Genomic DNA, 14,984 nt, shown 5'->3' with positions numbered 1-14,984 from the left:
TTGGTTTCTTCTTTAAAAACTCTTTCCTCATCGTGAGGTCAGAAAGATATTCTTTTTTTCTTTTTCCTTTTTTTTTTTTTTTGAGACAGAGTTTCGCTCTTATTGCCTAGGCTGGAGTGCAATGGCACGAAGTCCGCTCACCGCAACCTCTGCCTCCCGGGTTCAAGCGATTCTCCTGCCTCAGCCTCCCAAGTAGCTGAGATTACAGGCGTGCACCACCACTCCTGGCTAATTTTGTATTTAGTAAGACAGGCTTTCTCCATGTTGGTCAGGCTGGTCTCGAACTCCTGACCTCAGGTGATCTGCCCTCCTCGGCCTCCCAAAGTGCTGGGATTACAGGCATGAGCCATCGCACTTGGCCTCAGATGTTCTTATTTTCTTCTAAAATTTTATTTATTTATTTATTTATTTATTTATTTATTTTTGAGACAGAGTCTCGCTTTGTCGCCAGGCTGGAGTGCAGTGGCGCAATCCTGGCTCACTGCAACCAACCTCCGCCTCCCGGGTTCAAGCGATTCTCCTGCTTCAGTCTCCCAAGTAGATGGGACTGTAGGCGCGCGCCAACACGCCCAGCTAATTTTTGTATTTTTAGTAGAGATGGGGTTTTACCATGTTGGCCAAGATGGTCTCGATCTCTTGACCTTGTGATCCGCCCGCCTTGGCCTCCCAAAGTGCTGGGATTACAGGTGTGAGCCACCATGCCCGGCCAATTTGATTACTTAGAATATAATTGTGTGTGGCCGGGCGCGGTGGCTCAAGCCTGTAATCCCAGCACTTTGGGAGGCCGAGACGGGCGGATCATGAGGTCAGGAGATCGAGACCATCCTGGCTAATACGGTGAAACCCCGTCTCTACTAAAAAATACAAAAAACTAGCCGGGCGAAGTGGCGGGTGCCTGTAGTCCCAGCTACTCGGGAGGCTGAGGCAGGAGAATGGCGTGAACCCGAGAGGAGGAGCTTGCAGTGAGCTGAGATCCGGCCACTGCACTCCAGCCTGGGTGACAGAGCAAGACTCCGTCTCAAAAAAAAAAAAAAAAAAGAATATAATTGTGTGATTGGTGTGAAGTAGTGATCTAATTTTATTTTTTATAGTGCCATTTGGTAAATAGTTCATTCTTTCCCCAGTGATTATATTATCTCTGTCATATATTGTTTCTTTTTTTTTTTTTTTTTTTTGAGACGGAGTCTCGCTCTGTCGCCCAGACTGGAGTGCAGTGGCCGGATCTCAGCTCACTGCAAGCTCCGCCTCCCGGGTTTACGCCATTCTCCTGCCTCAGCCTCCCGAGTAGCTGGGACTACAGGCGCCCGCCACCACGCCCGGCTAATTTCTTTTTGTATTTTTAGTAGAGACGGGGTTTCACCGTGTTAGCCAGGATGGTCTCGATCTCCTGACCTCGTGATCCGCCCGCCTCGGCCTCCCAAAGTGCTGGGATTACAGGCTTGAGCCACCGCGCCCGGCCGTCATATATTGTTTCAAGTATGCATGGGTTATTTTTAGGCTCTGTTTTCTGTTCCATTGGACATTTGCCCATCCCTGTGTTTTTGGCATACTATGATTGTTACTTTATACATAATTATTATTGTTATTTTTTTTTGTAGAGTTGGGGTCTCACTGTGTTGCCCAGACTGGTCTCGACCTCTTGGCCTCAAGCAATCCTCCTCCCTCAGCTTCCCAGAATGCTGAGATTACAGGTAATTATTATTATTATTATTATTATTATTTGAGATGGAGTCTTGCTCTGTTGCCCAGGCTGGAGTGCACTGGCATGATCTTGGCTCACTACAAGTTCCGCCTCCCAGGTTCAAGTATTTCTCCTGCCTCAGCCTCCCGAGTAGCTGGGACTACAGGTACATGCCACCACGCCTAGCTAATTTTTTTATTTTTAGTAGAGACGGAGTTTCACCATATTGGCCAGGCTGGTCTCAAACTCCTGACCTGTGATCCGCCCACCTCGGCCTCCCAAAGTGCTGGGATTACAGGCATGAGCCACCGTGCCCAGCCTGATTACAGGTAATTATTACTTTAGCAAATAACATGCCTGCTGCCTGGTAGGACTTGTCCTTTTTTGTTGTTTTTTGGTATGGGGTCTTGCTCTGTTGCTCAGGCTGCAGTGCAGTGGCGTGATCTTGGCTCATTGCAACTTCTACCTCCCAGGTTAAAGCAATTCTGCCTCAGCCTCCCAAGGAGCTGGGATTTCAGGCTTCTGCCACGATGCCTGGCTAATTTTTTGTATTTTTAGTAGAGACAGGGTTTTGCCATGTTGACCAGCCTGATCTCCAACTCCTGATCTCAGGTGATCTGCCTGTCTCGGCCTTCCAAAGTGCTGGGATTACAGGCGTGAGCCACTGTGCCCAACCATACTTTATCTACTATTATTATTATTATTATTATTATTATTATTATTGTTTGTAGAGACGGGATCTGACTGTGTTGCCCAGGCTGGTCTTCAATTCTTGGCCTCAAGTGATCCTCCTGTCTCAGCTTCCAAGAATGCTGAAGTTACAGGTAATTATTATTTTAGCAAATAACATGCTTGCTATCTGGTAGAATTTGTCTTTAAAAATATGATTTTTTTTCTTTGTCTTTTTTTTTTTTTTTTTGAGACGGAGTCTCGCTCTGTCTCCCAGGCTGGAGTGCAGTGGCGTGATCTCAGCTCACTGCAAGCTCCACTTCCCGGGTTCACGCCATTCTCCTGCCTCAGCCTCCCGAGTAGCTGGGACTACAGGCGCCCGCCACCACGCCCGGCTAATTTTTTTTTTTTTTTTTTGTATTTTTAGTAGAGACGGGGTTTCACTGTGTTAGCCAGGATGGTCTCGATCTCCTGACCTCATGATCCACCTGCCTTGGCCTCCCAAAGTGCTGGGATTACAGGTGTGAGCCATTGCGCCCGGCCGATTTTTTTTTTCTTTAAAGATATCTTTACTATTCTTGGCCCTTTTCTTGGCTTATTGCAACCTCTGCCTCCCGGGTTCAAGCAATTCTCCTGCTTCAGCCTCCCGAGTAGCAGGGATTACAGGCTCCTGCCACCACACCCGGCTAATTTTTGTAGTTTTAGTAGAGATGGAGTTTCACCATGTTGGCCAGACTGGTCTCAAATTCCTAACCTTGTGATCCACCCACCTTGGCCTCCCAAAGTGCTGGGATTACAGGCGTGAACCACCATGCCCATGAAATCTTTCTACTCATGAATATATGTGGGGTTTTTTGGGTTATTATTTGTTTGTTTGTTTGTAGAGACAGGGTCTCACTATGTTGCCCAGGCTAGTCTTGAACTCTTGGACTCGAGATCCTCCTGGCTGGGCATGGCGGCTCACGCCTGTAATCCTAGCACTTTGGGAGGCCGAGACAGGTGGATCACGAGATCAGGAGATCGAGACCATCCTAGTTAACACGGTGAAACCTCGTCTCTACTGAAAATACAAAAAATGAGCTGGGCGTGGTGGCGGGCGCCTGTAGTCTCAGCTACTTTGGAGGCTGAGGCAGGAGAATGATGTGAACCCAGGAGGCGGAGCTTGCAGTGAGCCGAGATCGCACCACTGCATTCCAACCTTGGCAACAGAGTAAGACACTGTCTCAGAAAAAAAAAAAAACAACGAGATCCTCCCACGTTGGCCTTTCACAGTGCTGAGATTGCAGGCAAGAACCACCACGCCCAGCCATTTCAGTTTTTTTTTTTTTTTTTGAGATAAGAGTCTTGCTCTGTAGCCCAGGCTGGAGTGTGGTGGTACAATCTCAGCTCACTGCAAGCTCTGCCTTCCGGGTTCACACCATTCTCCTGCCTCAGCCTCCTGAGTAGTTGAGACTACAGGTGCCCGCCACCACGCCTAGCTAATTTTTTGTATTTTTAGTACAGACGGGGTTTCACTGTGTTAACCAGGATGGTCTTGAACTCCTGACCTTGTGATCCACCCGCCTCGGCCTCCCAAAGTTCTGGGATTACAGGCATGAGCCCCACCGCATTTCAGTTTTTTTAAAAAAGAATTCATTAGCTGAGTGCAGTGGCTCATGCCTCTAATGCTAGCACTTTGGGAGGCAGATCAGTTGAACCCAGGGGTTCAAGACCAGCTTGGACAACATGGCAAAACCCTGTCTCTACCAAAAAAACCAAAAATTAGCCAGGCATGGTTGCATGCTCCTGTAATACCAGCTATTCAGGAGGTTGAGGTGGGACGATCACGAGGTCAGGAGTTCGAGACCAGCTTGGCCAACATGGCAAATCCCCATCTCTACAAAAATACAAAAATTAGCCACGCACAGTGGCAGGTGCCTGTAATCCCAGCTACTTGGCTGAGGCAGGAGAATCGCTTGAACCTGGGAGTCGGAGGTTGCAGTAAGCTGAGATTGCACCACTGCACTACAGCCTTGGTGACAGAGCAAGATTCTGTCTCAAGAAAAAAAAAAAAGAAAGAAAAAGAAAAATGAAAGATGGGTGAGGTTAAGGAATTGAGCATTTGGAAGTCAAAGCATGGCTGAAATTAAAGCAGAGAAAGAGACTCCAACCAAAGCAGTTCACTTGGCAGTTACTATGTGAAGAACCGATGTCAGAATACTATTAATTGTTCCTATGAATCCTATAGGAGGGACACTGGCTGCTAAAGAGGAGAACTATGAGGGTTGTCTTAGTAAAAAGGCTGAAGAATGCAAAGTGGGGATAAAAGCCAGAAAGAGTGAAAGAAATAGAACCAAAGTCATCTCTTAGAAGAGAAATAAATGCACCATCTGAAAAGTATCCAGTATTCAAGTAAGTTAGACGAATGAACAACATTGCAGCAAGCCATTCTCTGAAATGCAACCAAATACTAAAAGATAAACACCAGAGAAATAGCAGGTCAATATGTGGAAAAGATGGGGCAGTACTTTTAACATGTTATCCTTGGATTAATGACATCAGATATTCAACTGATCAGAGACAGCAGTACTTAATCTCATCAAAAAAGCTAAGTAGCAATAAGAGACCTTAAAATGATCACTGAGGCCCTCCAACACCAGCTATTTCTGCAGTCATGATTACACAAGACTGCATCCTCATTTTCTCCCTCCCCTGGCCCTCCAAAACTCTGTCATCACACTCTTCGGAAGAGAGTCACTAAGCGCAGCCCACACTCAAAAGGTAGAGTTAAACTCTGTATCTCTGGGCAGAGGGAAGATCTACATAAATTATTTGAGACTCTTTCTCAAAAAAAAAAAAAAAGAAAAACAAACAAGCAAACAAAAATATATATATATTAGCTGGGCATAGTGCAAGTACCTGTGGTCCCAGCTACTTGGGAAGCTGAGGTGGGAGCGACCACTTGAGGTGGGACGATTTCTTAAGCTGAGGAAGTTAAGGCTGTAGTAAGCCAAGATATATAAATTTTTCTAATTATAAAAGTAACACATGGGCCGGGCGCGGTGGCTCACGTCTGTAATCCCAGCACTTTGGGAGGCCGAGGCGGGTGGATCACGAGGTCAGGAGATCAAGACCATCCTGGCTAACACGGTGAAACCGCGTGTTTACTAAAAATACAAAAACCAACCAAACAAACAAAATTAACTGCACGTGGTGGCGGGTGCCTGTGGTCCTTAGGAGAATGGCGTGAACCCAGGGGGCGGAGCTTGCGGTGAGCTGAGATCGTGCCACTGCACTCCAGCCTGGGTGACCGAGTGAGACTCTGTCTCAAAAAAGAAATCCTTTTTAGATGTTTTTTGTTGTTTGTTTGTTTTTTCGTTTGTTTTTCGAGATGGAGTTTCCCTCTTATTGCCCAGGCTGGAGTGCAATGGCACAATCTAGGCGCTCACTGTAACCTCCGCCTCCCAGGTTCAAGCCATTCTCCTGCTTCAGCCTCCTCAGTAGCTGGGATTACAGGCACCCACTACCACGCCCAGCTCATTTTTGTATTTTTAGTAGAGACGGGCTTTCACCAGGTTGACCAGGCTGGTCTCAAACTCCTGACCTCAGGTGATCCACCTGCCTCGGCCTCCCAAAGTGCTGGGATTGCAGGCATGAGCCGCCACACCTGACCTGTTTGTTTTCAGATAGGGTCACTCTGTCAGCCAGGCTGGAATGCGATGGTGTGATTTTGATCATAGCTCACTGCTGTCTCGACCTGAGGGCTCAAGTGATCCTCCCACTTCAGCCTCCTGAGTAACTGGGACCACAGGGGTGAGCCACCATGCCTGGCTAATTTATTAATTTTTGTAGAGATGGGGTCTCCCTATGTTGCCAAGGCTGGTCTCAAACTACTGGGCTTAAGTGATCCTCCTGCCTTGGCTTCCCAGAGCAATGGGACTAAAGGCATGAGTCACCATACCTGGTCACTCCTTTTTACATGTTTGAGGAAAAATAAATGTGCTATTTTCAGGCTAAGATCAAGTAATCATAATGTGTTAGGAAGCATGTGACGGATTTTTGCAGCAGAGGGTTAGAAAGGAACTTTCTTTGTATACTTGGCCCTCTGCATTTCAGGGCTCCACCGCCATCTGCCTGTCTGAGTGTAAAGTGGACCTTATTGGCATCTGGACTGCCAAACTGCTTTCTTTCCTTTGCTTTGTCCCAGCCTTCTCTTAAAGGCTAAACTCTTGAAAAATTATATTCTTTGCATTCCTATAGTAAATATAAAGCTTTATGTCAACACATATGGCAGGATCTGAGGCTCTCTAGTCACCTCCGGTCCCTTTCTCTAGTCTTTTTCTCTGTAGTCTTTTTGTTTTCCTGTCCTCTATCTCCTAATTTATTAGTTTTTATTATTATATTTTATATATTTTTTGAGACGGAGTTTTGTTCTTGTTGCCCAGGCTGGAATGCAATGGCGCGATCTTGGCTCACCGCAACCTCTGCCTCCTGAGTTCAAGTGATTCTTCTCCCTCAGCCTCCCGAGTAGCTGAGATGACAGGCAGGCGCCACCATGCCTGGCTAATATTTGTAATTTTAGTAGAGACGGGGTTTCACCATGTTAGCCAGGCTGGTCTTGAACTCCTGACCTCAATTGATCCGACTGCCTTGGCCTCCCAAAGCGCTGGGATTACAAGCGTGAGCCACAGTGCCTGGCAGTTTGTTTTATTTATTTTTATTTTTTTATTTTTTTTTTTTGAGACGGAGTCTCGCTCTGTCGCTCAGGCTGGAGTGCAGTGGCGCGATCTCGGCTCACTGCAAGCTCCGCCTCCCGGGTTCACGCCATTCTCCTGCCTCAGCCTCCCGAGTAGCTGGAACTACAGGCGCCCACAACCGCGCCCGGCTAATTTTTTGTATTTTTAGTAGAGACGGGGTTTCACCGTGGTCTCGATCTCCTGACCTTGTGATCCGCCCGCCTTGGCCTCCCAAAGCGCTGGGATTACAAGCGTGAGCCACAGTGCCTGGCAGTTTGTTTTATTTGGTTGAACAGTTACAAGTCTTGGTTTGTTTTCCTGCAGTAACAGGTTCATCTTGATATGATACAGTGTTATTTAAATTCTTTTCCATTTTCCTGCCTTTGTCTTCACATGCTAGTTTTTTTCCGTTGTTTCTTTTTTCTTTTTTTTTTGAGAGATAGTCTTGTTGTGTTGCCCAGGTTGCAGTGCAGTGGTACGATCTGGGCTCACTGCAACCTCTGCGTCATGGGTTCAAGTGATTCTCTCACCTCAGCCTCTTGAGTAGCTGGGATTACAGGTGCCCATCACCACAACTGGCAAATTTTTGTATTTTTATTACAGACAGGGTTTCACCACGTTGGCCAAGCTGGTCTTGAACTCCTGACCTCAATTATCTGCCTGCCTTGGCCTCCGAAAGTGCTGATTACAGGTGTGATCCACCACGCCTAGCCTGTTTAGTTGTTTCTAAGAAGGAAGATATTGGTTTTGATTGACATAGTTCATCCACTTATTTACCAACCACTTGCGAAGTGCCTATTATATGCTGCCTCTGAATGGGCAGGGAATAGGCAGGTTCATTGACAATAGCACAAGGCGCCTGCCACTTGTCTTCAAGGACAAAAAGACATCCAGACAAAGAAATGTAATAAACAAATGGGACATGATTGTAGCAGAGGCAGATGCATGGTGGAGGGAAAGTAATTTTGTCTGGGGAATTGAGAAAAGCTGTCACTTGAGCTAGATCTTGAATGAATAGGAACTCATGAGGTTGAGTGGACGAATAGGAAGTGCCAACAGCAGAGGTAGGGCATGTACAAGATGCAGAGGCCTGAAAAAGCCTGGTGTGTTGTGAGACTGGCAGGTGTTTCAAGGCTGATAAGGCTGGAGGATAGTGCCTGTGAAGCGGTGGTAGCTTATAAGATTGGAGAGGCAAGCTGTTATCCTCTTTATGCATGCAGAAGGAATTAACTTCAGGCCGGGCACGGTGGCTCATGCCTGTAATCCCAGCACTTTGGGAGGCTGAAGTGGGCAGATCACCTGAAATAGTTCAAGATCAGTCTGGCCAACCACGTGAAACCCCGTCTCTCCTAAAAATATAAAATTAGCCGGGTGTGGTGGTGCACGCCTCCTGTAATCCCAGCTACTGGGGAGGCTCAGGCAGAAGAATCGCTTGAACCTGAAAGGCAGAGGTTGCAGTGAGCTGAGATCGCGCCACTGCACTCCATGCTGGGTGACAGTGTGAGACCCTGTCTCAAAAAATAAAGGAATTGACTTGAGTCATTTGGAGCCATGAGAGTCTGTGAGTGAGATACTGTGTCATGTTGGACCATCTCAAAGACAGCTTCTGACCCCACAGTTCTCAACCTTGTTCTGAGGCCTTGCTCTGTCTCCTAGGCTGGCATGCAGTGGTGCCACCATGGCTCACTGCAGCCTCACAAACTCCTGAACTCAAGTGATCCTCCTGCTTTTGCTTCCCTTGAATGTTGGTACCTCATGGGATTACAGGGACACATCACCAGTCACAGATTTTTTTTTTTTTTTTTTTTTGAGACAGAGTCTCACTCTGTCACCCAGGCTGGAGTGCAGCTGCGCAGTCTTGGCTCATTGCAACCTCTGCCTCTCGGGTTCAAGCGATTCTCATGCCTCACCCCTCCAAGTCTGAGACTACAGGCGCGTGCCACCATACCCAGTTAATTTTTGTATTTTTAGTGGAGATGGGGTTTCACCATGTTGGCCAGGCTCGTCACGAACTCCTGACCTCAAGTTATCTGCCACCCTCAGCCTCCCAAAGTGCTGGGATTACAGGTGTCAGCCACCACACCTGGCCTGTTAGTTTTTTTGAGGCAGAGTCTTGCTGTGTCACCCAGGCTGGAGTGCAGTGGCCCATTCTCGGCTCACTGCAACCTCTACCTCCTGGGTTCAAGGGATTCTCATGCCACAGTGTAAGAAGTGGAATTACAGGGATTAGCAGGTGGGATTACAGGTGTGAGGCACCATGCCCAGCCAGGCCCAGATAATTTTAAAATGTATTTATTTATTTATTTATTTAGAAATTGGGTCTCAATATGTTGTCCAGGTTGGTCTTAAACTCCTGGCCTCAAGAAATCCTCCCTCCTTGGCCTCCTAAAGGGCTAGGTGACAGGCATGAGTCACACTGCACCCAGCCTTGAGCATTTGTGCTCGAGATAAAGTCCATTCAGAACCTCTGGTTGGCACTTCTTATCCGGCACATGCAGGGCACCTTGGACCTCTTATCATCTTTGAGCACTGATCTGAACGCACTTGCTCGCCTTCTCCCAGGGGCTGCCCCCTGCACCCCTTGTTCCTAGGGTGGGGATGAGGATGGCTGCCTGGGGTTGCGGAGGGGACCAGCAGAAGATGATCCTTTTCTCTGTGCTATTACTTAAGACCTTGGCTTTTGCTTTCTTCCAAATACACAGCAATCTTGGCTTCCAGCCTAGGTGGGAAAGGGTGAAAGAACCGGTCTCCTCCAGCTCCTCTCTGAAAGTAGCCCAGCTGGCACTGTTTAGGAACGAGGAGTTCCTGAGAGTGTTGGCACCTCATGCTGTTGATGTCCGGTGGTTTCCTGCTGTGAACCTTTTCTCTGCCCCACTTCAATCCAAGGACCCTGTGGAGGGAATTCTAGGCTTCTTCAAAGCCTTTGCAGTATCAGCTGCCTCCAAGGCCTAACATAGTGAAGTGATAGGGAGACAGGACCGTGGTGGAGTTTGGGATGACCGTGATAGACCTTGCAAGGTGGGAAAGAGTCTGGCCACGGCATCTTCTGGTCTATTCTAGGAAGAAGGTGGATGCCTCTGAGACCTAGCTCTGTTATGTTCGTTACAGCCCTATCAGTCTCTTCTGGATTCCTAGGTGCCAAACATCTACGTGCTAGCAGCTGGGGGTGGGGTAGGATAAGAAGCGGGGTGTCTACCTCAACTCTCCTGCCCAAACAGTTCATTTTAAAGTACTGTGAAGAAGACTGGATTCTTGTTAATTCAATAAAGTTAACAAAGCAAAGTATTGTAGTGAGTACACAATAAATAGTTGCTGCATGAGGAATTACTTGAAATAAATTCAAGATGAGTCTTGAAAAACGAGTGGGAGTAAGCCGTGCATGGAAGCAGAGGTCTAGCGCCAAGTCCCAGAGGCCTGAGAGGGCAAGCCTCGGTAGGGGAAAAGGCAGAAGTTGCGACTGGCTGCCTCTGACAGCGCAAGGAGCCATGCGAAGTTGGGAAAACCCGGCGGTGAACCAGGGGCAAATGGAGGATGGTGTTGGGTTAGTTACTAGCCTGCCGGAACGGAAGAAGAGGGGCCTTTGGGGGCGGTAAGGCTTAAAGGACACTGGAGGGGCCTCGGGATTTGGGCGAGGATCACAGGCCTCGTCCACTTAAAGGTGGCTCCGTGCCAAGCCTTCCTAGAGTCAGGTTGAAAAGAACCTTAGGTTTAGACAAGTTGGAGATGAGAAATTGGACGACGCAGGAAGTACTGTCGGAGGCGTGTTCCTGACTTTACTACCCTGAGCCGCCCACTGCTGGGGCAGTCCCCGAGGTTCCACCTTAAGGGGCGGGCCGGGGCGGGGCTCCGCTGCCCCTTCCCAGAGGCCGCGCCTGTTGCTGAGCAGATGCAGTAGCCGAAGCTGCGCGGAGGCACACAGGCCGGGAGACCGTTCTGGGTCCGAGGGTCCGGGCAGGGGTTGAGCCACCATCTGACCTCAAGCTTCGTCGTGTCGCCGGTTCTGCAGGCACCATGAGCCAGGACACCGAGGTGGATATGAAGGAGGTGGAGCTGAATGAGTTAGAACCCGAGAAGCAGCCGATGAACGCGGCGTCTGGGGCTGCCATGGCCGTGGTGGGAGCCGAGAAGAATGGTCTGGTGAAGATCAAGGTGGCGGAAGACGAGGCGGAGGCAGCAGCCGCCGCTAAGTTCACGGGCCTGTCCAAGGAGGAGCTGCTGAAGGTGGCGGGCAGTCCCGGCTGGGTACGTACCCGCTGGGTGCTGCTGCTGCTCTTCTGGCTCGGCTGGCTTGGCATGCTGGCGGGTGCCGTGGTCATAATCGTGCGGGCGCCGCGCTGTCGCGAGCTGCCGGCGCAGAAGTGGTGGCACACGGGCGCCCTCTACCGCATCGGCGACCTTCAGGCCTTCCAGGGCCACGGCTCGGGCAACTTGGCGGGTGAGTGCAGCGCGCCGCCGCCCCGGGTGCCCCGGGTTGAATCTGGTGGCCTGCACCGACCCCCTCCCCTGTCCCCAGACGATCTAGATGGTTCTCCCCTCCATCCGGTACCGACGACCGTTCCCTCTTCCCCCACCCCCTCCCCGGCACATTGCCCTTCCCTCCTTTCTTTGAAGAAAGCCGACCCGCCCCTCACTCTGTCACGAGGGTGGGTGACTCAGCGTCCTCCCTCCCCGCGGCGCCAGAAGCCAGTTGCAACCGGTTTCTCAAGTAATGTGCAGGAGTCCTTACATCAGCTCCTCTGAGTCTCGTGATTCAGCCTCGCCTCCCCGTCACCCCCTCTCCCCCCTCCCCGCTCCCCGTCCCATCCTTAGGCTCTGGGAGAAGGGAGAGTAGAGAGGTCAGGGGCCCCTCAGAGGGGCCTCACCTGTTAACCCAGCCCCCCATTTCAGGTCTGAAGGGGCGTCTCGATTACCTGAGCTCTCTGAAGGTGAAGGGCCTTGTGCTGGGCCCACTTCACAAGAACCAGAAGGACGATGTCGCTCAGACTGACTTGCTGCAGATCGACCCCAATTTTGGCTCCAAGGAAGATTTTGACAGTCTCTTGCAATCGGCTAAAAAAAAGAGTGGGTATCTTGGGGTTCCCAAGGAAACAGCTAGAAAGGACTTGGCCAGAGGAAAAGTAGGATAGAACTTTTGTCTCGTTTCCTCCTAACTAGCTCTGAGTTTTCCTAAAGCAGGTAGAGGGGAGATTTGTTAGTCTTCAGCCCAAAATGGATTTGTCCAGTCGTTTGGGGGCTTTCTATTTGGCTGTGGGATCTTGAGTAGGTCATTTAACTTCCGGGCTTTAGTGCCTTTATTTGCAAAATGTAGATATTTACTAAACCAGTGGTTTTAAACTTGTAAAACAGTAGGTTCTTTGCGGGGGAAGAATCCCAAATATTGTTTTACAACTCAGTATAGACACATGTTTAAAAAGGTTCACTTTGGGAGTGGGGAACACAGGGGCCACTTCTCTGCACTATAAACTTTCTGCCTTCCAATATCTTTTTTTTTTTTTTTTTTTTGAGATGGAGTCTCACTGTGTCGCCCAGGCTGTAGTGCAGTGGAACGATCTCAGCTTACTGCAGTCTCCTCCTCTGGGGTTCAAGCGATTCTCGTGCCTCAGCCTCCTGAGTCTACAGCCATGTGCCACCACACCGGGATAATTTTTATATTTTTAGTAGAGACGATTTTCACCATGTTGACCGGGCTGGTTTTGAACTCGCCTGGCCTGCCTTCCGGTATCTTAAGGCCCGCCCTTGCTCACATCTGTTTCAATGGAATGAATTTTGCCAGGGTTCAAATTCAAGTTTTTGTACCAAATAATAGATAGGAAACACTCAGTGACTTGCATTTGTGATTTCCTTGTTTCCCCTTAACTCATAGACTGTCTCATAACTGCGTCTTCCTCCATTATTCTAGGCATCCGTGTCATTCTGGACCTCACTCCCAACTACCGGGGTGAGAACTTGTGGTTCTCCACCCAGGTTGACAGTGTGGCCACCAAGGTGAAGGTGAGTGTTGGAGCTGATGGCTGGTGGAAGTCAGATGCTGGGGCTGGAATGGTCCTTTCACAGCAAGCCCTGTAGACCCAGCCTGGCTGCAGCTGAGGGTCCATTTGCTCCTTGGGACCAAGCAGGAATGCCTCCTCCTATAGCCAAAGGATAGGCCAACAGCACATCTGTTTTTCTTGTTCCTTTTCTGACCTCTTATTTTTCTTATTTCCTTGACTCTGAGGATGAGACAGTGACAGGAAGGGACCTTCTCAGATGTCAGTCTGGAAGTTTGATTTTTCTTTCTTTTGGGAGAGGAAGCCCTTTCTCTGTGGGAATCCTGTCCTGACTGGTTTCCCAGTTCTTGTTTGATGTATTTGGAATAGAGCCCAGTCTGAAATGATAAGCACTGGGGTACTCTGTGTCTGGGACTGTGCCAAGGATTTTATAGATGTTTTCCAATTCCCTCTATAACCAGCAAGGTATCTAATTTGCCATAGGCTCAGATCTATGCTCAGCAGGCTAGGAGTAGGACTTCGAATGTTACCCTAGCTCCTGATGTCTGGGTGCTCGGACACTGACATGTTCCGCATGGGTAGAACAAAAATGGAAGCAGATACTGACCCTGCTGGTAGCTGTGATTCTAAGATAGAAGTCTAGACTCCCAGCATTTGGGTAGGACCCTGGGATCATCCAGTTTAGGCCTTGCCATTTACTAGGGGACCTGTTAAAAGATGCTGATGAGGGAATGTTTTTGGATGGTTTGGCGTGAGGGTCTCAGATGGAAATGGAGACCAGAGGAGAGGGTACATGGCCCAGAGAAAGGGAAGAATAGGAGAGTGAGGGTGAAGTTCTGTGGTGTGTGCAGGATGACTGCCAGGATTCCATTCTGCAGCACTGGCCTCTTTTCAAATCTAAACTGCCCTGGGGCTGTGCTTTGAATTTCAATCTTTCATCCTTGGCCTTGCTCTGAGCAGCTATTGTGCTCACACCTTCCCCAGACCTCAGGAAACTGGGAGAGGGGCCATCTTGACTGACATTTTAGATCCTGTCTGTTGCTCACTGATTGTGAATGACCGTGGATGTGTCTCCTTGCTTCTCTGTTTCTTCATCTCTAAAATAGATACACTAACATTCCAATGCTAAGTGTTAAACGAAGTTTTGTTTATGGATGTACTTTTTCTCTGGTGCCTTTTCTGTAGCTTTCAAAGGTGAAGCTGTGTGATTTGCCAGAGGCAAGAATAGAGAACTAAAATGCTGTAGCACTAAGAAAATCAGTGGAAGGGTAGAACTGGAAGGGTCCAAAGGCTAAACCTTTGTAGTGCAGGTGGGGAAGACAGAGGCAAGGCACAGGCCTCTCTCCCCAGCTCCCGGGGAAGTGTGGGGTGGGTGAGGTTTAGTGTGGGCTGGAATTTTCTGAGCCTTTTCCTAAGAATTGATGTCTGTCCTCTATTCTTCTGTCCCGTATAGGATGCTCTGGAGTTTTGGCTGCAAGCTGGCGTGGATGGGTTCCAGGTTCGGGACATAGAGAATCTGAAGGTGAGTTCCCTTTCCACATTAGGGACAAAGCTTGGGCGAGAACAGAGGGACTCAGCCAGAGCCTAGTAATATTCCCTGTTCCTTGATTCTACTTTTTTCTTTCTAGGATGCATCCTCATTCTTGGCTGAGTGGGAAAACATCACCAAGGGCTTCAGTGAAGATAGGTGGGTGCGGGTGCCATTCTGCTGACTGAGTTCCATTGTGGGAACCCCTCAGTGGAGTGCTAGGCCTAAGAAGGGGGGATTCCTAGTCTAGAGAACTTTCTTTACCTTTATTCTTTCTTTCTTTCTTTTTTTTTTTTGAGACGAAGCTTCGCTCTTGTTGCCTGGGCTGGAGTGCAATGGCACGATCTCAGCTCACCGCAACCTCCGCCTCCCGGGTTCAAGTGATTCTCCTCCCTCAGCCTCCC

General features: G+C 48.9%; 1 protein-coding gene across 3 annotated transcripts in view; it reads left to right on the top strand.

The window, feature by feature from the left end:
• SLC3A2 (solute carrier family 3 member 2) overlaps positions 1 to 14,984 on the top strand; it is a 31,766-nt gene that overhangs the window by 12,966 nt on the left and 3,816 nt on the right. Inside the window, exons 2-8 of one of the 3 annotated variants that reach the window (XM_045372009.2) lie at positions 1,599 to 1,691; positions 2,413 to 2,505; positions 11,072 to 11,500; positions 11,953 to 12,126; positions 12,965 to 13,056; positions 14,506 to 14,574; positions 14,681 to 14,739. In XM_045372009.2, coding sequence (XP_045227944.2) covers positions 1,599 to 1,691; positions 2,413 to 2,505; positions 11,072 to 11,500; positions 11,953 to 12,126; positions 12,965 to 13,056; positions 14,506 to 14,574; positions 14,681 to 14,739 — 1,009 coding nt within the window. The remainder of the gene's footprint in view (positions 1 to 1,598; positions 1,692 to 2,412; positions 2,506 to 11,071; positions 11,501 to 11,952; positions 12,127 to 12,964; positions 13,057 to 14,505; positions 14,575 to 14,680; positions 14,740 to 14,984) is intronic. The other 2 variants (XM_045372006.2, XM_045372007.2) reach the window with 2 other exon arrangements.

Source organism: Macaca fascicularis, chromosome 14 (assembly GCF_037993035.2).
Source record: "Macaca fascicularis isolate 582-1 chromosome 14, T2T-MFA8v1.1".
NCBI lineage: Eukaryota > Metazoa > Chordata > Mammalia > Primates > Cercopithecidae > Macaca > Macaca fascicularis.
The sequence above is the reverse complement of the archived record's forward strand: the minus strand, read 5'-3'. Positions and strand labels throughout refer to the sequence as shown.